This window comes from Phocoena phocoena, chromosome 1, assembly GCF_963924675.1.
Source record: "Phocoena phocoena chromosome 1, mPhoPho1.1, whole genome shotgun sequence".
Lineage (NCBI taxonomy): Eukaryota > Metazoa > Chordata > Mammalia > Artiodactyla > Phocoenidae > Phocoena > Phocoena phocoena.
In genome coordinates this window covers 10,251,313-10,277,689 of record NC_089219.1, presented here as the reverse complement: position 1 = coordinate 10,277,689, position 26,377 = coordinate 10,251,313, and the positions used below count along the sequence as shown (strand labels likewise).

Genomic DNA, 26,377 nt, shown 5'->3' with positions numbered 1-26,377 from the left:
TCCTCGGGCCCCTCGCGGTGCGCGTCCGCTCACTTTTCCGTGCCCGGCTCCTCCACCCCAAGTTAGAAAAGAGCTCGAGCGCGGCGTCCGGCGCCGTGATTCAGCAGCGCCGGGGGGGGGGAGGGGGGGAACTGCACCCGGGGCGGGTGGGGGGGGGGCGCGGGGGAGGCTTGGCACCGCGTCCGGAAAAGGTCACTGTGAGCTGCGGGTGCTGCCCGAGCCCGGATTCGGCCCAGGCCGGGCAGCCGCGGGGAGCAGGGGCGGCAGCGGGCTCCTACCTTTCCTGCTTTTCGGGGAGCTCCGCTTGCTCCGGGCGCTGGCTCGCTCTTCCTCAATCGCAGCTGCTATCTCGGGGTTGTCTTCCCCATTGTACCAGACCAGGAGCTCCTCGCCCGGCGCGATTGGCTGCGGGGAGAGAAGAGACAGGCGCCGGGCCAATCAGAGCGACGGTTGTTGGCGGGGCGGGGCGGGGCAGGCGGGCGGCGCTCCCAGCCGGGCCGCCCGAGGCCAGCCCGGCAGGAAGAGCTCCTCCGCCTCGGCGGCCGCGGGCCGGACGACGCGGGAAGGGACCCTCTGCTGGAGGGAGGACCTCACTTCCCGGCCGCCTCCTCCCCGGAGTCCGTCCGGTGGATGTCGGGATCTGATAGGATCGCTTTAAACTTAAAACTGCCATATGTTCCGGAATCTTACTGTTGGAAGCCTCACAACTATCCACGCAGAAGGAAAAATATGCCACGGAACCACAATGTCCACGAAACCTAAGCTGATGAGAAAATTAAAGCATAATTTAAAACACCCTGGCAGTATGGAAGACGTGATGAAAGCTAATTATCAGCGCAGGTTTCAGAGTCCAAGAGCAAGTTAAGCGTGATAAGACCTACATGCCAGTGCACATTTATAATGCACCGCTAATTATATCACGGAAATGCTAAAAGAAGAGGCGGTGCTGAGGACGCGAGCCGTCCTGGCAGTGTATTGTCTCTGCGCTGCTGCCAACCTGCTCCGGTCCTTGGAGAATTCACTGCCTTGCCCTCTGTACTACATACACCTCGAGTCTACAAGACAACTTTTAAATTTAGAAAGAAATGCCTAAAAATACCTCACGTGTCAAGCTCCTAAAACATGAATTCTTAACAGTCATGTACCCCACCACCATGCTGATTATACCTAGAGAAAAAGATCGTGAAGAAAAAATGTACTGAGTGGAAAGATTACACTCCTAAGTAACATCGAAGGAAATGGCTTATTGCTTTCTCTCACAATGACTCATCTGTTCAAAAAGTTCCAAGAGTATGAACACAAGTAAAATTCCACCTAAAACCCAGTGAATAAAATAAAAATCCATGAGTCCATACTGGTATGAATGAATGAAGAAATGAATGAATGAACGGACAAGTAAATAAATAAGGAGAGCTCTTCCTATAGTAGATCCCAACTAATCAATGAAAAAGAAATAATGGAATTAGAATATCACAACTGGACAATCATCACAGATTAATAATTGATTCAGGCAAGAATCACCAATGGATGCTAAAACTAGTAGATTAAAGTTTGAGGAATAACAAAATATTTGCATGGTCTCGAAATATCTCCCCATAAAACATTTATTAATGACAAAGAGAAAAACAGTACCTTTATAAGACAAGTCAGCATCATATGCCTCCTGGTATGATGCACAGAAAAGAACACAGCATCACTTCTGGAGATGAAGTGAAGCATCACTTCTGCTGAAAATGCATAAATGTAATTCAATCATGATAAAACTTAAGAGAAGGCCAAACTGTGGGACATTCTACAAAAATTACTGATCAGTTCTCTCAAAACCGAAATGTTATAAAAGACAAAGACTGAGGCGCTATACAAACTAAGGAGACTGATGAGACATCACAACTGAATTCAATGGAGTTTTCTTTGCCTAAAAGGACATGATTGGAACTGACAAAATTTGAATGAAGTGTATAGATAAAACACTGTGCCAGTGTGAGCTTCTTGATTTTGATCACTGCACTATAGTTATGGAAGAGGATACCCTTGTTTTAGGGGCAGGAGGAATTCCATCTAAGATGTCCATTTAGAAACAACATAGTTCTTCACTTCAACATACCTTCTAGTCTAGATAAAGTCTTTGAAAGTAAATATTATTTTGTTTCATTCTCTGCAGAACTCAATGTTTATATAGTCCAAATTTTAAAATATTCTAAATTCTTTAAGATAAAAGAACAAGCCACTGTTTCCTTTGTTCCTCCAAGGATGGCTAAAACCTGCCATTTTTTAAATCTTTAAACCAATGTATTATTTCCCTTCTTGAATCAGTTACACCTAAAATAAAAAAACTTAATCTAATGTATAAAATCTTAATGAGTTAAAATAGCCATTACAGATGCCTTTTGGCACTCTTATGAGCTAACCTGTTTCTGCTGAAGGAATGAGCTCCTTTATTTAAGTGAACTGTTTCTAGCTCCGAATGTATACATAGTGTGCTTCTTCTCTATGCTTTTGTTACAAGTCACATTATTTATGAAATGGTGTTATCATATAATACTTGAAATGATTAGGGTCTGCAGAGATACGTAAAGTCTTAAATAAAACAAAAGTAAAAAGGAACATGAAAAGGAGCGAGGGAAAATATATTCCCCATTTCTTCCTAAACCAAACAGCATCACCAAAACACTGGCTAGAAGAACCTACCGGACATCTTCGAGATTGATCCCCGACTCAGCCTAAGCGTCTACGTTCACGCCACTCCAACCTTGTGCAGAGCACTAACCGTACCAGCAACTGGGTGAAGTTCAATATCAGCACAGACTCTCTACTTAGGAGGGTCCGATTTTGTTCTTGCAAAAACCACAAAACACCCCAGTATCTGTTTTTACCTCAAATCTAATATACAATTTCTAAATGGCTGTTAATGAACTGAATAGCTAGATTAAGAGCAACCTGATTTGTTAGCTACTGAACAACCTTCAAAACTGTTAGCAACTGAGATGATCATGACATTATTGAGCTATGTACTTCCCAACCTTCTATTAAAACAGCTACACAAATAACACGGCTTTATGAAGAAGAGGAAAATAATACATCTTTTCAAATGAACGACTGCTTGCTTCTTCTGTCCTGTAGTTTCTTCTTCTGCACTACTTAGCGCATTTAAGATTTTGGAAGTCAAATTTCAGAAGGAAAGAAAATTTATGTCCTTAAACACAGGAAATACAAACCCACATTTAAAAAAATAAAGTCAAAAGTCCAAACAACCTTTTTTTAAATATATTTTGATATTTAACAAAAAACAACAACAGGAAGACTTTAAACTCTTCCTTGGGTTCTGACAGGCTTATAGAATGAAGAAGCACACTCTCTTCTCTAAGTATCAGTAAATATAAACCTGAAATATTACCAGACCAATTAGGTACAGGGAAGGGTTGCCATAAATATTCCTGACACTAGGTCAAATTAAGAGGAACACTCCAGAATTATACGAGAACACACAAAGCACTCCATGCTTACCCACCTACCATCTATCCCCCAGCATGATCTTTTAAAAGTCACGGGTCAGACAGCTTCAATTCTCAAATGGGTGAACTGAAGACTAAAACTCATACGTTTCCCTACAGGCCAGGAGGCCCCCGATCTGGCCCCTGCCCACCTTACCAGCCCCATTCACCACCTCTCCTTGCTCTAGCCAAACCAGCCTTTGTTCTATTCCTTTAAAAAAAATAACAAGAAAGAAAAAAACAAACAAAAAAACCCCCAAAATCTAGCTTATTCCCACTTCAAGACCTTTGCTTCCTGAACTGCTCTTCCAGCAGAGATCTTCGAGTGGCTGGCTCCTTCCCATGCCAGTGGGGGAAGGGAAGAGGTGTCCCCATGTCTTGTCTTCCCTGACCTACCAGAGCTACAGCAGCCCTCCCCCTACCTAGACAATCTATCACATTTTATTGTCTTCAGTGCACTTATCACTATCTGAAATTATTTTGTTTACTTGTTCACTTGTTTATTATCTGCCACCTCCCCCATAAAATGGAAGCTCCATGAGACCAGAGACCTTGTCTGTTCTGTTCACTACTATAGGAGAATACCTGGTACATAGTAGACACTCAGTATTTGCTGAACTAATAAATAGATGAATGAATGGAGAGCAAGCTAACAATTAACCTTCAGGAATTTAAAACAGTTTTTAATCATATTACAAACAAAACCAGGTGATTACCTAGATTACAGGTGAGAAGGTGATACAGAACATCACATGTAATTTATTTACAAAACCTAACCCACAGAAAGCTTAATCTAGAAGAATATAATCACAAGTAAGGAATCTGAAAGGTCTTATGCATACTTGAGCAAACATCAAAGGTCAGGACTGGGGGAGGTCTGCAAAGATCAGAGCTATGTTACTTCCAACAAAGAAAGGTAAAAATAATAGTAGTAGTATAGCTAGTTAACACTTTGAGTACTTAGGTTAGACTAGGAACTCTTCACAGAATCTTACACATATTGGTTTGTTTAATTTTCATAACTGTATTATTAATTTTTACTATTACCTCCATTTTTACAGATGAGAAAACTAAGACAGAGGGTGTAAGTAACTTCTCATGGTCACACATCCCGAAGCCAAAATTTGCTCACAAGGCAGTCTGCTCCAGAGTCCCCAATCCTAACCATGACACTACACTGCCTTGCCAAAAATAACAGCTATCATTTATGTAGCACTTATTAGGTGCTAGAAATCTACCCACAATCACCCATGATAACCATATGAGGTCGACACTATAATTATCTGTATCTTACAAATAAGGAAACTGAGGCACAGGAAAGTGACTTGCCTAAATTTACACAGCTAGTAAAATCACAATGACTTGCCCTGGGTCACACAGCAAGCCAGGATTTAATCCAGGAGTCTGGCTCCAGAGTTCACTCCCAAACACTATTCTCTCTTGCTTCTCAATGGTTCTCGGCTTTGCTATCAGAGATGAACACATCGTAACTTGAGGTCTGATGAAAGAACTGCCAAGTGCCCCAGTATCTCCCTGGGCTTCCTCTGCCCTGGAACCTCATTCCTACTCCCTCAGTTGTCTCATATGCATCCCATCGCAGGTACTTCATCTCCACCAGAATTCTGCCTCACTGATTCAACCAGATGTAACTCTCACTTTAAATTAATTTGAGAACAGAATGAATTATTGAATCAAATTTTGAATCCAATTTCAAACTCCAGTGTAACAAAGTTGTACAGTAATGCCTACCAGAAAATCATGCTGTTACAATCCAGCAGGAAGAAGGTTGTAGAAGTTTTAAATGAGGAAGTACCACAAAAAAAAAATATTTCCTACAGGAATTGAAAGCAAGGACGTGGGTTTATATGAGGTAAAGGGCAATCCAACTGCCTAAAGATGACAGGGAAAAATACAAAGGAAAGTTAAACAGCTGTAAGCTAACTTCCAAAAGTCCTAGAGCTACACACAGGCAAAACTCAGCATGCTACAAAGCTGACCATCATCTTAAATGTTTGTTCATCAAGAGTTTTCACCTACATGGAGATAATTTTTTTCATGGACTGTCCCCCAGTCTATGACATTTTTAATGGAAGTAAGTGAATAAGGAAAAATCTGCCTTACAGCAACTTTGGCAAACATACCTATTCCAAAAAGCAAAAAGCAACAATCATCTAGCTTCAGAGCCTCAAGACTCTGCCTGAGAGAACATTTCCCTGCAGGATGAGTACAGATTTGCCTTCCAGGAGAACATGAAAACGAGAGAGACAGATGTGGGCTTGCTTGTTGCAGGTATAACGACGCTTCCTAATTCTAACTTCCCTGAATGTACTCAGTGACCTCTGACCTCACCACAAACTCTAAAACATGATTTTCCTCTTCTTTACATTACTTGTTGATTTTCCTCAACAATTAATGTCTCAAATAAAAATCTGGCAGAAGTAAGAAACATGTTCTGTGTAATTTCCATTCTGAATAAAATTTAGGGAAAAGAAAAGCTAATCCAAAGCTACACTATACTGAAGACTAAGAATGTGTTTTCAGTTAACACAGAACCGCCAGAGCTATTGACAGTTTCTTACAGTTAGATAAACTGGCCGGTCCGACAGTTCCCAATGCATCTGTATCTTAAGAGGAGGGAAGCAGCTGCCACATGCTTAACTCATCAGTACCTATAAAGACGCCGTACGTACTTACTCAACACGATCTTCCTGCTTTAGTGCCCTTCCTCACACGACGCAGTGGCAACTGTATATTTAAAACACAGACCTTTCACTGTGTTGATGAACCACTTTCAAACAGAACCCCTTCAAGGTCTTCAAATTCGCTCCCGACGGTCACGACTGAGGACAGCGTTTGCAGAAACGCATGCAGAGTAACTACCGGCAGGCTAATTCTAACACTCTTACCTTTAAAGTTTTATAGTAAATGGCCCTGTTGATTTCCAGTGGAAATAAATTTTGCTCTTCTCCTGAGCAAGCCCAATTCACATAGCGCAGCCAGTTCCCCTTCTCTGGATCGGTGGCATCAATGCACATCCACCCCAAATTTGGGTAATAGACCTTGGGAGGGGGAAAAACACATTTTGTTAAAAAAAAAAATATCGTTTAAAGGTTTCCATTTTCAACTTCTAAGACAGTTCTTGCTCATTATACGCAAATACTCTATAAAAGCATTTCACGGAAACAAAATAAATAAGCAACAGAAAAAAGGAAAATAAAGATGAAAACTGAGATCCAAAATTGTATAATCCTCATTAGTTATTTTTCTATTTGGGTGTAATTTTTTTCTCCTAAACTTCAAGTGCTATAAGGAAATGTGCTTGATGATCTCCAAATGATTCGCAAATACATACACAAAGACAAGTGACAGCTCTACTCCCTCCAGGGTAACAGAGGAAGAGTGAGCCCGCAGCGGTGCTCCACAGCACCCGGATGCCCTGAGCTTTCTGGGCCGTTCTGCAAGTCAGAGTGTGGAGGCCCAGTCCTGCTGGGGTTCACGGCTCAGCAGGTGCCTTTACTGCCTTTACTGCAGGGCTGACAGAAACTTCAGTAAGTGAACACGCGGTGTGAACCTCCACGTGGGTGACAGGGTATGATGCTTTTGCAAACTCTGCTGACCTTAAAACCTTCTCTATCCAGAGCAGGGAATATCGGTGTCCTTCCGAAACAAGACCAAACACCCGACCCCTCTTTGAGGAGTCAGATCAACTCTACTCTTGCAAGAAGCTTCCCCTGATCATCCTCTCTCAGTGAATTCCTCCTGCCAGATGCTTCCAGCATTCATTCCTTCATCTTAAAGACAATCTACTGAGCAGCTATTGTTAACTTTCTTCGTATATACATACATACATTTATCTAGGTTTTACTTCCCCAAAATGAGACTGTAAAACACTTGATTAGGCACTGAAATAGAACTGCAGAATCAATTGGTGACAGTCCTGTCAAAAACAAAGCAAAAGGAATGAGTCTTTTACTTTCGCTTTTGGAAGAAAGGAGAGAATCTTGATGCTTCTGTTTCTTCCCTACACATCCACAGCCAAGACTCCCACCACTCATTTCTTCTCTTCTCTCCTACCCACATTAAACACTGTTATTTGTTGCAGCTTTCCTGCAGGAACAAAGCCCCCACTCTCGGCTCCTCTGGGCATGCCTGTGTCTCCCAGCCTGTGACTGCCAGCGCAGTGCCCACCTTCCTAGCCACGAACACCACTTTCTTCCTGCTGCGAGTTAGATATCTGACATACCGCTACATGCTTTCTGTATTATCTCATTTAACCTTATGCATCAGGTTCATTATTATCCCTTTTTGTAACGTGAAAATTAAGGATCAAAGATTAAATACCTTTCCCAAAGTCACTCACTTAATCAGTAGTAAAGATGGGCTTAATCCCAGCTCTGCTTGACCTCTACGTAACAGTGCCTTCCTTGACCACCCTCGCTAAAGCTGCGAATCCTTCGCTTCCCATCAGCACCTCCAGTCATCTCCCCGATTTATCTTTCTTCATGGTACTTGTGCTCTTTTAAAGTGTGGGATCATCTACTTACTTACTTATTTAGTGACTAGCTCCCCACACCAGAGTATTAGCTCCATGAGAAGACATTTCAGTCTTTTCATTCACTGCAGTACCTCCAACACCCTGACCAGTGCCTGGCAGAGAGTAGGCTCTCAATAAATAACTATGAAATTAATGAATTGATATACGAACGTATAACTGTCATCATTTAATGAGCACCTACTATGTGACAGGTGCCATGCTAGAAAGTGCTTTGTGGTTACTCTATTTAGTCACCACAAAGTGTCAATATTTTCACTAGCCCGTAAGTACCCACAGTGAGTTTATTCAAAAACTGGTTGTTTACTAAAACACCTATCTGCACCATTCTAATAAGAGGTTATCCATGTCACACTTCACTCCTTTTCAAACTCACTGTCACACTCACCCTCAGCCTGTACACATGCGAGCATGCCTGACACGCTCCTCTCCCTTTAAAACAGAGAGAAAGCGTAGCCCCACATGGTATGTGAGGACGAGACAGAATCACAATACAAAATTTAAACTTTACACACCAAAATAATTTAAGCTACTTTACATTAAAATGTTTAAGAGATATTTCTGCCCTGTTTGCCAGCATGATAAAATAAGGAAAATGGAGTAGTCAGTTGGTCTTTTAACAGTCAGTCCATATTAGTTGCTTTTTATTAACTTAGGAATAAAAAGTCTTGCTTGGATTTATCACCATAGACAGCAGAGTCCCACTCACTTCCCACACATATATTGACACAGCTACAGACAAACGCAGAGATGGTGCTGGAAAATCCCACACAGTTAAAGGCAGCTGGAGAGAGGCATCAAGGGTCTATAGGCCAACTGGAGAAGAATAATAAGGCTGTGCCGACATTTCCTGGCTCCCAGGTCAATAAAGACCTTTGCAAAGAGCAAGGTGTTCCACTTGAGTGAAGTATTTATGTACAGCTCGCTTTGTTACAAAAGAGACTAAGGCATCCACTAAGTCATGCTTAAACTAAAATACTTAGTTTTATATAAAAAGATGAACAATTCAATTTTTTTACAACGTGCAAACAAGTAACTCACAAAGGAATACACATGGCCAAAACCTCGCAGAAAAAAAATTAAATTTACCTAATAATCAAAAATAACTCCAAATTAAGTAATGTTTCTACCTGTCAAACTGGTAAAAATTGTTTTTTAAAGGGGAAAAAAAAACCCCAACAAAACAGCATTAGAAAGCAGACATTCCCCCAAAATACTAATCAGAGAATAAACTGGTTTAATTTTTTCTGGATGGAATTAAGAAATATTGACCAAAGAACTTTAAAATGTACACACACTTTAACCAGCATATACACTTGTAGGAATTTGTTCTCATGAGATGACTGGGCAATCATACCATGATGTATGTACGAAGATGTTCACAGCAGCGCGGTTTACTACAGACTGTTTCTAATGCATTGCTAAATGGAGACCACCACAGATTAGCTCAGTATGACAATCCAGGCATACAGTGGACTACTAAGCAGACCTTAACAAATACTGTTGTGTGAACGACTGACTCACGTGGAAACCTGTATTTTCTGTTATCTTTGTATTCCTTAAGAATTTTTTCAGTAAATACACATTACCTCTACAATTAGGAGAAAACAAAGATAACCAGAAGTTGTGGAAATATACTTATCAGTATGAAAGTCATAATACACTGATGACTGAATGAAGCCATTTATATGAAGTATGGCTTAGATGATACCATTTTTGTTTTAAACATATTAATATATGAAGAGAAAAATAATCTGAAACTTAAATACGTGACTATGTTAATAATGGTTTTCTCGGAGAAGTGGGATTTATTCATAATTTTTATTTTCTTCTGCTCACCTGAATTTTCTACCTTTCCTCCACTGATTTAGTATAATCTCTAAGTAAAAAAGGAGAAAAGGGTGGGGAGAATGAATGAAAACCCAGGTCTGAAGGAAGGCAGCCAAGATCTGCTGAATGCTAGGCTCACACCCCCCCATCCTCTTCCCATCATCATCATCACACATACAAAGTTTTTAAAAAATATGTAGCTTTGGGCTCCCCCGGTGGCACAGTGGTTGAGAGTCTGCCTGCCGATGCAGGGGATACGGGTTCGAGCCCTGGTCTGGGAAGATCCCACATGCCGCCGAGCAACTGGGCCCGTGAGCCACAACTACTGAGCCAGCGCGTCTGGAGCCTGTGCTCCCCAACAAGAGAGGCCGCGACAGTGAGAGGCCTGCGCACCGCGATGAAGAGTGGCCCCCGCTTGCCACAACTAGAGAAAGCCCTCGTACAGAAACGAAGACCCAACACAGCCAAAAATAAATATATAAATAAATAACTTTATTAAAAATATATGTAGCTTTCTCACTTTTATTGAGAGTCAAAGCTTGTAATTAGGAACTGGGATGAAAATGTGTTTTCATACAATTCCTACCTCAGTTGGTCAAACTTTGGTTCCCAATCAGAATTAACTTCAGTGACTGACACAAAGAACCTGTCTTTTAAAATGTGACAGAATTTTGCTTAATGTAAGTACAAATTACTAGACTGCATGTGTACCATAACACCACGAGGCTCGGGCAGTGGAAAGACAGGGGGATTCGAACCCCTTCCTTTCGGGCAGAGACAATGCAAAGGCAGGTAAAACTCCCAGCCCAGCTCAAACTCAACAATGATACATAACAAGTCTATTTCCACATCTTGATAATGACTAAGAGATACTCAGCTGACTTGATCCCAAGGAGAAATACTTCCATATAATCAATCATTTTTCCTCTATAAACAGTCCCTTTTAACAAAGCAAGGGTACCTGATTATGTACTATTATAAAAAAATCTTTACAAGTTAACTTTCAAATGGAAATTCCCTATTTGGAGAGAAAGAATTGAAGGAAGGGAAGCACCTCTATGCCAAGCACTGGGCTAGATGCTCTACGTGTCATTTTATTTAACCTTTACAAGAACCCTATGAAATATTATTAAGTCCCTTTTATACGTGAGGACACTAGGGAAAGATGATAACTTTACTAGAACTCTGAAGTCACTGAGAGTCACAGCCAGGATTCAAACCTGGTTCCCGCATTTACTGCTCCATTTCTACTTTTCTCTCTTTCCAACCCCCTCCTCCCATCCTTAACCTCCCCTGGGTCATCCAGGCCTAACCTCCTTTCCGCCCCTACCACTAAACAAAGACTAGGTATTAACTCACTGTCAAACAGAATGTAATTTTCACACCACCCAATTTCAATTCAATTTAATCCAATCATTTCAAAAGCCCTAAAAATAATCTAAATTCACATTTTAGCACACACTCCAATTTAAAAGCACATTCAAAATTATACCCTCATGACAGACAGACAAACGTCTGTAAAGAACCAAACTGTTAAACATAGGTATTATTACCTCATGGGTTGGGGGTGAGGGTTTTAACTGATCATTTACTTTTATAATATACATGTAATAATTCAAATTTGCAAATTAAAAAAAAATCCTCATTCAATTAACATGAATGTATCATCATTCCAACCCTCAACTGTTTGCCTGAGGTCCTTACCCACTCTCAACTGGCAGTAACCAACCTTCTTTGACAGAAATCACTCCCAGGAATTAAGGCAGAGCAGTGAAGACACCCCCTCACTCTGAGGTAAGTGTTTTACTCATTCAAACCAGTCCCGCCACAGTTAGAGTCTACAGAAATAAAGCCTTCCGCTGGCTGTTCTCTGGACTTGCCCCTCCACCTGTATGTAGCCTAGAGCTCTAACACACCGTTGATGGACACAGAACCTCTCCTGGAGGTCCAAGCTCCATTCCAGTGGCTCTGGTTTGTCATATTGTCTGAGGTCCCTTTTCATCTCTTTTCTCTGGGGATCTAGCTTGTTGAATTTCCAACATTATGATCATTTTCCACTTTCCCTGCCTGTCCCTGGAAGACAGACAACATCTAATTATATTTCCATGTGTTTAGACTGACAAAAGGAGTAAAGGGGAGACAGGAGGTTCACATCTCCACTAGCCCAACTTGCATGGCATTTACCTCCCAATGTATTTCCATAAGTAAATAATAACTCAGTGTGCATTCAGAAGTCGATTCCAGGACTTCCCCACACACAGTACTCTAATTTCTTGGTTCAAATTACAGCCCATACTCTAACATTAGAAGAGAATGAAATTCTAAGCAAAAAATAAAGATCAGTAATCTTTAAATATGCAACCTTTTTTTTTTAAAAAAAAGTGTCTTTACCCTCTACATGATCATTCAAGAGTTTCTCTTTGATGTTCAGGTTCAACTAATATTTACTTAGCCAGAGTCATCCATGTCAAGTATTTTCATATATATGATCTCATTTGTAGCCAAACAAATCTATGAGGAGCTTGTTATCATCATTTAAAAGTAAGGATAAAGGAAAAAAAAAAAAGGATAACCTTTTGGAATAAGAGCATTTCAAGGAAAACATTTAATAAAAATTATGTTTTTATAAGTTATAAAGAATTGTATTAACACTGCTACCTAGGAAACACTACACCTTCTTGGTCTGTTCACATTCCATTTGTTTTTGAGCTCCAGAATTAGACACCCAGAGGGCTTGTTAAGGACCATAAGACACCACCCTACAGAAGTAACTTTCCAAGAGCTATAGACAAAAATGGATCTTTGGTATCAACCACTTCACTCTTCAGATTGCTTTAGAAAACCAGGGCTTCTTTTAAGAGCTATTCAAAGGCATCAGTGTATCTGAAATATTCTGAAGATTCTAGAATAAGGGAAATAAAAAATCTAATAGGTAGTAGCACATTTTACTACAATAAGCCAACCTATAGGTGATTCTAAAATACAAATTTGAAAACTAAACAGCTGGGCCTCTCAAACCTGCAAAGCCCAGTCCCAGAGCCATCATTACCAAAACCCCACACTGCCTGACCCTTGAACCTCATTTGAAACTACTTTGAGTAAGTTTCATACCTACGACCACACAAATATTTCTGGAAACCCGCACAACAACAGATGCTCAATAAATGTTGACAGGTTCAAAGTAGGCCCCCAATCAACCTCCATAGGATGAATGAAATAACTCATTGTTAAATTAGAAATTCTAACTCTGGATGACGATGTTTAAAAATTCCATATAACCCTAGAAATCACATAAAAAATGTTGTGTATATATGTGCATTTGTATATTTTCCGGGGAGATTTTCAAAAGGGTCCACAACACAAAAAAGAGTAATAATCTCTAGGCTCTGTTGGTGGGAAGAGCACTGAATAGGCAACCGAGAAATCTGGGCTCTAGACCTAACTCCAGAACCGACAGTTTCAGACATTAAGCAGGTCACCTGCACTCATCTCAGATTTCTCATCTGTGGAAAGATTTAGGGTGTTTCTAGTATTCTTTTATTCCACAAACAAAAATCCCCATGGGCTATTGTCAGTAGTCTATACAATACCACAAATGTTATATGCCAAGCTCAGTGCTCCAGAATTGAGGAAAGTGCCCAGCACGTGGTAAGAGCTTATTCACAAAGAGGGGTTAAATAAGTAAATAAACTCTCAAAGACAACTTTTTTCTTGCACCATACCAAGCTGCCAATCTAAGTACAAGTTAACTCATTCAAAAAGCTCGCTTGATTCTCTGCACTTCAACGTCCTCAGCCTCCTGAAGTTCCTGAAAGAATATGATTGGTATAGCAGTTTCTATGACAATGAAATCTGTGGCTAGCCCACTTCTAAGTACCAAGTTCCAAATCTTTGCACTCCTATTAACCACACAGCTTCACAGTAAACCTAAGACCCCAGATTTGACCACACTCACTCCCACTGCTTCTCTTTTTCACACACAGAGACCAGGGCTCAGCAAACTTTCTGTAAAGGGCCAGAAAATATTTTCAGTTTTACAAGCCATATGGTCTCTGTCACAACTGCTCAACTTGGCCACTGTAGGGCAAAAGCAGCCACAGGTAACATGTAAACAACAAAACTTTACTAATGAACTGAAGTTTAAGTTTCATAAAATTTTCATATGTCACAAAACATTTGATCTTTGTTTAAAATTACTTAAAAACGTAAAATCCATTCTTAGCTCTCGGACTGTAAAAAAACAGGTGGCAGGTTGGATTTCCCTAGTGATCTAGGTCTTTTGCTAGCATACTAGGCATGGTTTAGAGGCTGGAAAGGAGCAGTAAGAGCTGAGTGGTACTTTCTGAAAAAAGGTTCTGTAGAATCAGCTGGTTGACTTCTCTAGTCTCATATCTTCTTGCCTCCATTTTTAAATTAGAAATAATTTGAAATTAGAAGAGTTGAGATAGCAAAGATTATGAAATGTACTTGTTAATATCTGATCGTAACAGTGTGAATGATAAAAAGGTTGTTTTCACTTCTGAAAAAATTAAAGTCTTCTCATTATAGAGAAATAATTTCTCTATCAATTTTAGCTGAAATGCAATTCTACTTCTTCCCTCCATCCACCCGACTCAAAATTTGTTGCCTAAATGAGTAACATGCAAATGGAAGCAGTGAACTACCAGTTTTCATCTATAAGAATGGGGGGAAGAAACTATTAAAAACATTAACAGTACTGGTTTTAAAGGGCTAGGAAGGGACTTCCCCAGGAGTCCAGTGGTTAGGACTCCACGCTTCCACTGAAGGGGGCACAGGTTCAATCCCTGGTCGGGGAACTAAAATCCCACATGCCGTCTGGCACGGCCAAAAAACAAAAAAAGAATAGGAAGGAATATTTACTCTTGGCAGCTATGTAAATTAGTACAATCCGTTTGGAGGCCTGTTAGGAAAATTTACCAAAAATTAAAATGTACGTAACTTTTGACTTAACAATTACACTTCTAGGAATTTATCCTTAAGAAGATAACCAGACAAGTGAACAAAAATGTATATACAGTGAGTTTCATACTTTGAAGAATTGTTTGGTTTTTTTTTAATTTTATTGAAGTATAGTTGATTTACAATGCTGTGTTTTCTGCTGTACAGCAAAGTGATTCCGTTATACATATCTATGTATTCTTTTTCATATTCTTTTCTCTTGTGGTTTATCACAGGATATTGAATATAGTTCCCTGTGCTTTACAGTAGGACCTTGTTGTTTATCCCTCCTATACTAGCATCTGCTAATCCCAAACTCCCAATCCTTCCCTCCCGAAGAATTGTTAATATCATGAAAAGATTAAAGCTACTTAAATGTCCACTGGTTAAACAGTGGAAGGATACAATGGAATTCTAGGTACTATCTAAGAAATAATGATGTAGATAAGCATTTGACATGGACACATCCATAACATATTAAGAGCAAAAAGCACGTTACAAAATTGCATACATATACTGTTTGATCTCAACTGTATGAAATGTCTATATATGGTGTTTGTATATGTACCAGTGTGTGTGAGAGGAAAAAAAAACAGGACAGAGAAGCAGAACTAAAAGAATGCACACCGTGATGTTCACTGGTGATTTTTCCTTTCTTGTTTATAGTTTTCTGTATTGTTTATATTATTTTACAGTTGAGCATGTATTACCTTTATAATTTAAAAAGGACTTATTAGAAGGTACAACACCAAAAGTGGACCATAATATAAACCATGGACTCTGGGTGATAATGGTGTGTCAATTGTAACAAATGTCCCACTCTGGTAGAAATGTGGATAGTGAGGAAGTTGTGTGTGTAGGGCTCATGGGGGAGATTTCAAAATTCTTTGTACTTTCTGCTCAATTTTCCTATGAACCTTAAACTCTCTAAAAAATAAAGACTACTTTTTTTAAAAAAGGACTTATTAAAACATGCAAACAATTCAAAAGTTCTGTTCATCAGAAGCAATTTTAGCCCCATGGAAGTGAATGTGAAAGGCTTTTTTACCAGAAGTGGCTTTAGAATACTGCACGTTGCTCACTGTGTGTGTGCGCGTTTTTGTTTTTTTGGTTTTTTTCGGGGTGAGGGGGGTAGTTGAGAGAAGTATTACATGAAGTCCAGCCTTTAGCCTGCCAGCAATTCCCCACCAGGAACTGACCAAAGAGTGCTCTCCTCTTTCCAGAACCTGACTGTTTTGTGCATTCACCCTGAGGATACTCTACTGTTTCTCTCGTTATTTCTGATTTAATAGAATGCTTTCAGTGAAAACTTAGAGGACTTGAGACCGCGTTAGATAATAAAGGGCTCAAGAAAAGCAATTTAACACTTTCTCTCAGATTAGCTTTAAAATGGAGTTTTAGCTGAGACAAAAGACCAGGCTGCTAAAAGATAAACTGGCCTTAAGGGGCTTTTAATGGGAAGAACAAATGCCAAGATGAGATTTTAATGATAAGCCGTTTCTGTTACATTAATTGGGGGCGTTCTGTTGCAACTCTGAAGATAAGACCAAGGTTGGAATAAGTTAATGGGGAAACACTAAATTTTACCTGGATTTTTATTTTCTTCTTTATAAGAAATATGTACATTATAATTTACACTTCCTATACTTTGCCAAATACATACCTCCACATGTGTATGTCACATATATCTACTTTTATTTTAACACAGCAAAAGGCTTAAAGGTTTCTGCACGGACTATATACCTCAGAGTTGAAACTATCTGAATGACAGCCAGATTTTTTTTTTTTAATTGCAGGGAGGAAAAGCCAGCCTTGACAAGAACTAAATGTTTAAACCTGACTAACAAGAATTGGCAATGTCATAAGGATTCCCAAACTGTGGCAGTACATAAGTAGAAGCATCTTAAATTAACAGTGGGATGCTCACAAGTTTATAGGAAAAATCGAATCTCTAATACATCATGGCTCCAAATTATAATTTTCACCAAGCTACTATGAATTCATATTCTGTATGAATTTCTATACAAATGAAGCTTAATTTACAAAAGGCACTGTTAATAATTTATACAATATGCCCAACAATATCAAATTGTTATGTCGAGTAAAACAGGTACCATAAACTTAGGTTTACTATTAATGACATTTGTTCAACCTTAGATACACACAGAACTAGAGTAAGCATTTCCTGGTTCCCTGACATATCCTAACTAGGATTAACGCTAACCTGGTAGAGCGTATTCGTTGGTTTCACTTGGGAAACTTCTAAAATTAAAAATGCTGTTTATTTTGGAACATAATTTTGTGGTCAAGACGATTTTAAGCGTTCAGGCATTATCTTCGAGTAATTTTTTTTTTTTTTGGCTGGGCAGTTTTTCTACAAATACAGCACTCTTTTCACTCAAAAGTTGTGAAATAACACAAAGTAATCACTCCCTTGGTAAATGGTCATTTCCTAAGTCCCCCTAGATTAACTGTCACTAGATTTATTATAAGGGATTCAAAGACACTCTCAAAATTACTTAGAGAAACCGTCAGAATTTTCAAGGCAAGAAACACTGTTCATAGCACTGAGAAAAATAGCAACACACCTCCAACGGACAAATGCCACCGAACTTCTTGGTGGAAAGTGTCCAGACATTTCCTAGGCGTACTTTATTTTTAGACTTTTATATGTTTACATATGAAACAGATGTGATTCAATCTAAGACAATCTGAAAGAAATGCTTTTCCCTACCATCAAAAAATTTCACTTGCTTTAAAAAGGAGTCACACCATTGAGTTCTACAAGAACGTGAGGAGCTTCCCGTGGGCACCTGATCTGAATTAAATTCAACAGAAATGCTGAATTCACATGCAACTCTCCAGGAAACAATAACAAGATATTTTATCTTCACAGCTTTCTTAATGAGATTATTTTTTATTCTCCCCACTTTTAAATTGAGGGTTTTAGGGCCCAGAGGTTAAGTGCCCTACCCAAAGTTACAAAGGCGGGATGTGAACCCAGGCAAGCCAATGAAACATTTTTAACTGCCTCACTGCCAGGCAGGAGACGTGGGTTCTGGTTCTGCACTGACAACACTCTCAACACGTGGGCCCCACAAGGAGGAGTTGCTCCCTCTGCTCTGGATGGCTTCCCTGAGTACGGAGTGTGCGAACACTCCCCCTCTTCTAGGACTGTTGTGAGAACGTGAAATGAACAGAATGAAAGCCTTTCTCAAAGTCCAAAGCACTATATAAATATACCGTGTGCTAAATATGCCCAACTCTGAATGTTCCAGCAACACAGAGATTAGTTTCTATAAAATACGCAGAAGACCCTAACAACGCTGTATTTGCGGCCACCTTGGAGTGTCTTTTATGGTATCTGTCTGCAAGCCTGCAAAGTGGCAGACCAAAGTCCTGGCTGCAAAGTCCTGAACAAGGCAAATAAAGAGTCGATCTGACATTTATTGTTGATGACAGCCAAGCACTTTCAAAATACAAACGTAAAATCAGTCTGTATCTAAGGAAACACATTTTCTCTCTAACAAAAATATTCTTGATTTTAAAGAACATATTAAGATGATCATTTTAATTTCCGAATGTCAAATCCTAAGAGAATAGAATGATATCTTAAAAAATGTACAGAACTCTGATAAACAAAGGACCAGAATTATTTCTTACCTCCCACATGTATACATTATTCTTAACCTGAGATCTTTTTTTCTTATCACCAACAAATGGCCCAAACTTTTTGCCTTTTAAAATTGGCTTAGTGGCCCAGACACCTAGAAAATAAAACCAATATTTTCATAATGTATTGTGGTTATTTTAAAGACTAAAGCATTAAAAGCAATTCGGTTTCACAAAATACTTAAAAGGCTAGACAGCCTAAAAGCAAGACAATGTTAAATTAATCAAGATCACGCAAGATCAAATTAAATCAAGTATTCAATGGGGATATTTATTTTTCTTCTTTATGTTCTTCCGTATCTTCCTAATAGCCTGCAAAGAACCTATACTGTTTTATAAGTAGGAGAGATTATTTTATATTTGCTTGTTTTTAATTTTTACATGTAAAACTACCCAGACAGCATAATCACAAACACTTGGAGAAGAGCAAAATCACAACAATTAAAAGAGAAAAAAATATTGGAATGTAGCAAAACTATAAATAAATGTTAAGTTCTTCTTTCTGCTTTTCTACAGATTTCAAGTTGTCCCCAATGAACATAAGTTGCTTTTATAAAGGGTTAGAAACATAGTTTCGAATAAATATTTTTGAAGTTTGTTTGCTCAAAGTGGAAAACGCTCTCCTCTCTCTGTTTCCTGAAAACTTGAACAACTCACTTTTCAGAGTTTCAAGCAACTCAGATTTATGCTGCTTTGTGGTATTCTCAGGGGTACTTCTATTTTCTCCACACTGACCATAAGGCAAACAAACAAGATGCAGAAGCAGTGGGGAAAATGGCAGGAGATGCCCTGGAGTCAAGGGAACCAGCGCCAGGGTGACTCTTACTGTGAACAGGTTCCGTCACCTTCTGGCCTCAGGTACCTCACCTACAGACGGAGGCTGTGGTCTCAGCCAGTCCTGCCCAGCTACGATGAACTAATTCCACTGCCTATAAGTCTGCTATGAATCCCATTTGTTATCCCAGCTAATAAGTAATTAGTGGAGATATAAAATCAACTACTTTCATGAATAATACAATATAAATGCTCAAATTACTCACTGAATACTTTTCAATGAGAATTAGGAAAAGCATTTATTAAAAATTTATTCACACACATATACACATAAACTGGAATATCAGAAGTACGTTTTTAAAAACAGAAAACAGGACAGGAACATGATATATTCCAAGACTGTACTGTGACTAATTTTTATAACTTATTTCCTTAGCCTTCTGTCTAAAGATTAGGACACAAAAACAAGACTAAATACAAAAAAGCTTGGCTGTATTCAACAAGAAATTCCAGCCAGAAGCACTGGAATACACTCATGTCATCCTTCACTAAAACATCTACTGAGCGTCAGGTACTGGAGACATAAGCTAAATAAGAAATGAAGGCACTCACAGTCAGTGAAAGGGACAGATGTGAAAACAAATACAAAATAAGGAAATAAATATAATAGCATAGTCACACTCAAATCACAGTGAAATCAGAGGAGGGAGCAATACATCCTATGGGAAGAAGAGCCCCGGGGAGACACGGAGGAAGGGGGCTGCTCGGGCTGAGTCACCAAGGATGGTGGATGGGTGAAGGTGTGCTTCTGGTTTAATTTTATAATCTATGTCCACCCTGGATTCTTAACTGGAAAACATAATCTTCTGAGTCAGAGTACAGATGTGTTGCTTTTAGAGTGAGCTCCCTACCTGAGAAGCCCCAGAGGAAGCCTCGCCACAGCCTGCCCTCCCTTCCCTCTCCTTCTCTGACCCCAGTGCTCACCAACCCGAGTCTTGTCAACAGCAGATGGGAAAAGCCTCACTTCCTCTGGAAGGCCTCGAAGCACATGTTCAGGTACCTCGGCCAGGGTCTCGGCGGCTGCCACAGGCTCAGCGTTCTGCAAGTGAAGAAGCAGAAGGATAATAGCAAAAGGAAGAAAACCCAGCTCCTTTTTGATTTTTTTCTGGCCCAATAAGCAAATAAGCAAAAATGTAACTGAAACCCGAAGCTGGCAAGCCAGACCAAGATGATGATGTCAAGCGTTTGAGAAGTGGCTTTGATGGTTGTCTGTGAGTCTCCAAAGGAAACCACTGTAACCTTCAAGCATGTCTGTGTTAATCTATTTTGTCCCAGCCACCTGTGGCCATTTTAAAAACATGTACATCTCCGGCACCATAATGTTTTAAACTCCCACAGAATCTGGCAGCAAAATACAGCTCAAGCTTACTTTTAAGTCATAGGCTACCATCAGCATTGAAGGACATTTAAAAAATAAAAACCAGCACTCCCTACTTAAATGAACACTGCTGGCACATGCTGTAAAGGCCATGCCAGCCAATCGGACCCCCATCCCATCCATGCTTTCATCCCTCCAGCAACAACCCCTTGACGGGCTTGAGGATTCCCAGCAAGAACACTACAATTTATTCTGGGCCCTCCATGGAAGTGAGACCTTTCCAGGAAACGGTATACTATACGACTGAATACCAAGTAACTAAACAGCAAAGTCCCCACAATATCACAAAGTCTCTAAGAAAGAGAGAATTTAGAAATTACTAAGTATACGCCAAAATTCTTAAGAAATAAGATTACTATTAGATATATGTATGTAAGGTAACGGAAAGGGGAGATTTGAGCCAACTCATAGAACACGACTGTTAGTCTAAAAATAACTTTCAAATTAAAGGAAAATCAAGTGGCCATTAACTGGCACCACATATACCCTGAAGAACTGATGTGCAGATCGTGACCCCGCCAAGAAGGATGGGTTTTGTCGTCTGAATGTTTTTTGTTTCACTGCAGAGGGAAACATTTCTCAAGGACTTTCAAAGAAACCAACATAGGGAAAAAGCAAACTCCAAGCTAAAAAGATTAATTTTCCCAGAACAATGAAGATCTTGTAGTTTTTAAGAATGTTTTGTGCCAAGAAAAGAATATCATCCAAATTTCTGTACTCCTAGCATTTCAGTTTTTAAAAAAACATATCAATAGGCTGCTTCGAGAGAAATAAATCCCGCCGCAACAAGCATGTCATTACGAAGGTCTACTGTGCTATTCTGAGTTGAAATGTGCAAAAGTGGGCATCGAGGCACCAGGGTTCACTCCCTGGACAGGGCAAAGGTGACGGTGCATACACTCCAGAAGCACAAATACTTCCATCCTGCTTCATTTATGCCTTGGTCCTGACGGTATCACCAAGCACAAGTTCAATGCCTTCCCAGACATGGGAGTATCAAAACTGGCCCAGAAAACGGTCTTACGGTATTTTTCATTAGCTAAAGTGTGAATAAATTTAGCACACAAATTCCTCACTTCCAAATACAGTGCCCTCATTCTAAAAATTCTCACGTATAAGCTGGAATTTCGGAAACGTGAATAAATTTTTCCAAAGAGGGAGAAGGTGTTAAATCGGTAGTCGCTATCCTAGGCTGCATAATAATTAGCTTTAACTTGGATAAATTAACAGTATTAACAAGTACTAGCCGCAGTGATGAGTCCTATTAGCACATGGCCGGTTAGCACAGTCAGTGGGAATTTTCTTCCCCTTTCTCAGATGGGACCCAGGCGAAGATTTTAAAGGATGTGACACCACTTAGCCTCCCCAGAAGCCCTGGAGAGACAGTACGTCAGCCCACTCAAACTGATACTTCCAGGCAGCATTACAGCAATATTAACGACCTAATGTGTACCGGGAACTTCCTCAGGCCTCAGTGCGAGGCACTGTGCCCACCCTCTTGTGTGCAAGCTTACCCCAAACAGCCCAAGAGGCAGGCACTGTCAACGTCCCCTCCCAGCTCCCGTCTCCCTCACCACACACACAGAGGAGGAAACTGAGGCTTAGGGAAGTGGTCCAGGCTGCTCAAGGACAGGGTTTGAGACTCCGTCCGTCTCTCCCCAGAGCCCGAGCCCGTAACTACAGTGGTATTTGCGTACGTTAAAATTCTGCTGGATCGGGTATGAGGCCCTAATAAAAAACGTGGTAACTATGGTTGACAGCATGTATTACAGAACTGAAACTTGCTAAGACAGTAGAACTTAAATGTTCTCACCAAAAAAAAGAAAAGAAAAAGATAAATATGCAAGGTGATGGGTATGTGAATTAACTAGATGGTAGGAATTCTTTCACAACGTGTAGGTATATCAAACCACCACGATGTACACACACTTTAGACATCTTACAATTTTATTTGTCACTTATACCTCAATAAAGCAAAGATTTCAAAAAAGAAAGGATTCTGCTGGAATATAATCTGAGAACCTCTGCCCTAAAACCTCCAGACCCCCAGAAATGTCAACAGGAGATGGCACCTAAGGCAGGACTGGTCATTCCCACAGGAAATTTGTAACTTGAGGATAAGCTGAAGATCATGGATATTAAAATTTCTGAGACACCTGTGAATATAAAGGACCTCAGCAGAGGTGCCACAGGAAAAAGAAATAATAAGGGAAGTTCCCATACACGTATTTACTTGCTTTTAGCAAAACCATTATTTTTAATTTGGGCTCCTTTAGTTAGCAGAGGAAAGCTTTTTTTCCTGTTTATTTCCGTACCCTTGACACTCCAAAGGGACTCAACTGAAACCGGAGGACCTCAGTCCAGACACTGGCCAGCTCCAGGGCCTTCCTCTCACCTCTCCGGCTGTTGCAATCTCCACTGCAGTGGCTGTGGCTGCAAACTGCATGGAACATCTTCAGGGAATCGGAAGTAGAAGACGGTAGGACAGCTTGCCTAAACAGAACCACCCTCTCCCCCCCTTCCCTATTTTTCCTTCATAGCTCTTACCACAATTTTAAATAATTACTTGTATAATTATGTGTTTAATGCACCTCCATCAGACTGCAGGGAAGACAGATTGTGTCCACCTTACTCCACGCTGCATTCCCAGTGCTCAGCGACAGACCTGAAATGTTTGTTGTCACTTAAGTACTTGAATGAATAAATGATTCTCGCAAGTTAACTTAAACCTTTTTTAGAAAAAAGAAAGCTAGGAAAAAATTAAATAGAGTCGTCTATCTGAAAGCATGTTCTCTATGAGTGCCTGAATTTCTTGAATTTGAGGTAGGTATTTCTGGGTCAATGTAAGGATCCTCTTTTAGAAAATGTGATATGCTCTCAATTCCAAGCAACCAGTTTACAAGTAAACCTTTGGAACAAAAGAATATTTAAAAGAAAATTTCTCTTCCCAACACACTCATAAACTGGGATCTCTTTCATATACATACACACACACACATAATCACTTTTACATATATATATATATATATATATATATATATACATCTAATACCATACATATATATATAGTATTAGATAGATAGACAGACAGTATTATATGTAATACCATACTCTAAACAGAGCCATCTTGGTGCTTACACTAAAGAATCACAATCCTGGGAATACTTCTTAGGTTGATTTTGTCTAAAAGAAACTGTAACGTCTAGTTAAAAGATTTCTCAGTCCCTTCTGTGGGCCAGGCAACGTTTTAAGCATCACATAATCACATATGCCTTAACAATGTTATTACTCTAGTGAAGAAGACAGACAGTGCTTGGTACTTATTGATGAAGAGAAATCAAGCACAAGAAGGGGACACAGTGATGGGAGAAGGGGCAGGGTGCTATTTTAGACAGAGGGCTTAAGGAAGACCTCTCTAGAAGTAGGAAGGGAATCTTGTGACAATATGCAGGATAAACAGGTCAGGAAAGGACCTTGCTGAGCTAGGAATAAGTGTGGTGTGTTCAGAGAACAGACAGGCAACGAGACCAATATGTCCACAGCAGAGCGGGGAAGAGAAGAGCAGCCAGCGCTGTGGCGGGGGGGGAGTGATGCCACTGGAGAACCGTGAACCACACAGAATGAGAGGGGTAGAAGGTAAGCAGCCGGAGGCCAGGCTGCACACTCCAGGAAGGAACCCTGGCTGCTCCTCTTTCCAGAGGGGCCAACGACCTCCCAGCACCCCACCCCTGCTGTCCCAGAATAAAGGCACATTCCCATTTCAAGGGTTTCTGACACTGACCACTGAGATAAGCACGGGGGAAGCTACGAGGACTTCTCTACTTTCCTGTTATGTAATAGAAAACGTAAGAACTCTTTAATTCCCTACTTAATGAAACAAGTATCAGTGAACTGATCTGGATTGGTATGTATTAAATTTAACGTATTAAATTTAACATAGTAAGTTTAAGTTAGTAAGTTAGTTATTAACTGTTAATTGACCTCCTTAATTCCATGTCTCCAACTTCCTACCTCAAAGTTAAAGAAAGTCAATATCCCCTCTCTCCCCCAACTAATGGCCACAAGTTGTCCATTATTCAATCACTAACAAACACTTCCCAAGTGCCTGCTCCGGGCTGGCATGTGCTGGTGGTGAAGATACTACGGTTAATACAGCTGACCCAGGCCCCCTTCTCAAGAGGCTCACCGGCAGAGGAACTCTTATTCTGCTTCCTAATACAAGAAACCTTACAGGTATTTGGAATCTCCAGTTTTGACCTTGCTGTGGAGCCTCTTAAAGGTCCTTCTACGCTTTCCTGCAATACTCTTCCTCTGGCCGAGGATGACCTTCCCATGCTGGATAATGGGGAGCTCAGGGAACATGACTCTCACACCTTCCTCTGGGCCAAGCTCTGTGCTAACAAGCACTTTCTGCACATCACCTCACCGAATCCTCACCATAATCAGAGCTAACGCTGATGGAGTATTCAGGATACTAATCAGACACTATTCCAAGCTCTTTCTACAGCACCTCATTTAATCTTTACACTATCATGCTGGTTGTGGGTTCTTTTATAACCCCGTTTTACAGATGAAGCTGAAACCTGCCTATACTCACAGCTAGTAAGTGGCAGAGGTAGGATTCAAACCCAGACAGTCATGCTTCAGGAGCAGGAATCCCAAATACCAAGTCTTGGAGTAGCCCTGTCAAGTAACTTTCCCAAATCACATAAAATTGTGGAGCCCAGGTAAATTCCAGACAGGAATTTAACAGACAGGAGTCCACATTTTAACTACTAAACCAGTGGGGTCGCACACTGTAATCCGGTGGTGCCTGGGAAGTCCCTTTCGAGGGTCCACAAGGTCAGAGCCATTTTTATAATAATAATAAGACGTTATCTGCCTTTTTCACTCTCAGATGTGTACAGGGGAGTTTTCTGGAGGCTCTGACATGTGCTGATGTCATCATGCCACTGGCTAATGGAATGTGTGATTGTTTAATCTTGTGCTTTAACTTTTCTGAGTCATGAAGAAGGGCTGCAGTCTGACTAACATCACTGTACCAGGTGGATTCCGTGGTCCTGATATCGGACTAGACGTTACCATCCGGGAAGGTGAGTGCAGAGGACCGTACAGGACTCTACTACTTTTGCAATTTCCTGTGTATCTATAATTATTCCACCCCCAAAGTTTTAAAATTTGTTTCAATTTCATGGTAAATATCCAAATACATAATCCACGTAAACAAAAAGCTTGAGAATGGCTGGACTGAGGAAGACCACCCCTGACCTTCCGGTACCTCCCATCTCAGGACTGAGAGGCAGAGAACAGGAGAGTGTGGTGATGCGAGGAGCGAGGGAAGAGGCTGGACCCACATATTTGTGCCCCCCCCGCCTCTCCCCATGCCAAGCTTCCTGAGCGCAACTGGAGGGGGTGCTCCCCTATAGGCACAAGGGTTTGTTCGGGTTTTTTAAGGTTTCATTGCTAATCACCAAAGGAGAACAAGTAAAACAGACTAGAACAAACTGAGTTAAGTGGCTTCAAAATATTAAAGGCAACAACTTATCGTCGATGCCCGGCAGGGGTCCTGCAAGGATGGACAAGGAGAACAGAGTTCCTACCCTTTGCTTTAAGCCCCAGATGGTGGGACTGCAACCCCATCAAGGCCTGAGGACTCCTAAG

At 40.4% G+C, this 26,377-nt stretch overlaps 1 protein-coding gene across 1 annotated transcript in view; it reads right to left on the bottom strand.

Annotated features, from left to right (window-relative positions):
• PRDM2 (PR/SET domain 2) overlaps positions 1–20,365 on the bottom strand; it is an 81,988-nt gene extending 61,623 nt beyond the window's left edge. Inside the window, exons 1-4 of the mRNA XM_065888659.1 lie at positions 20,263–20,365; positions 18,496–18,599; positions 6,398–6,550; positions 279–405 (exon numbers count right to left, since the gene is read on the bottom strand). Of these exons, the coding sequence (XP_065744731.1) occupies positions 279–405; positions 6,398–6,550; positions 18,496–18,504 (289 nt within the window). The 5' untranslated portion in view covers positions 18,505–18,599; positions 20,263–20,365. The remainder of the gene's footprint in view (positions 1–278; positions 406–6,397; positions 6,551–18,495; positions 18,600–20,262) is intronic.
• Between the last annotated feature and the right edge of the window lie 6,012 nt (positions 20,366–26,377).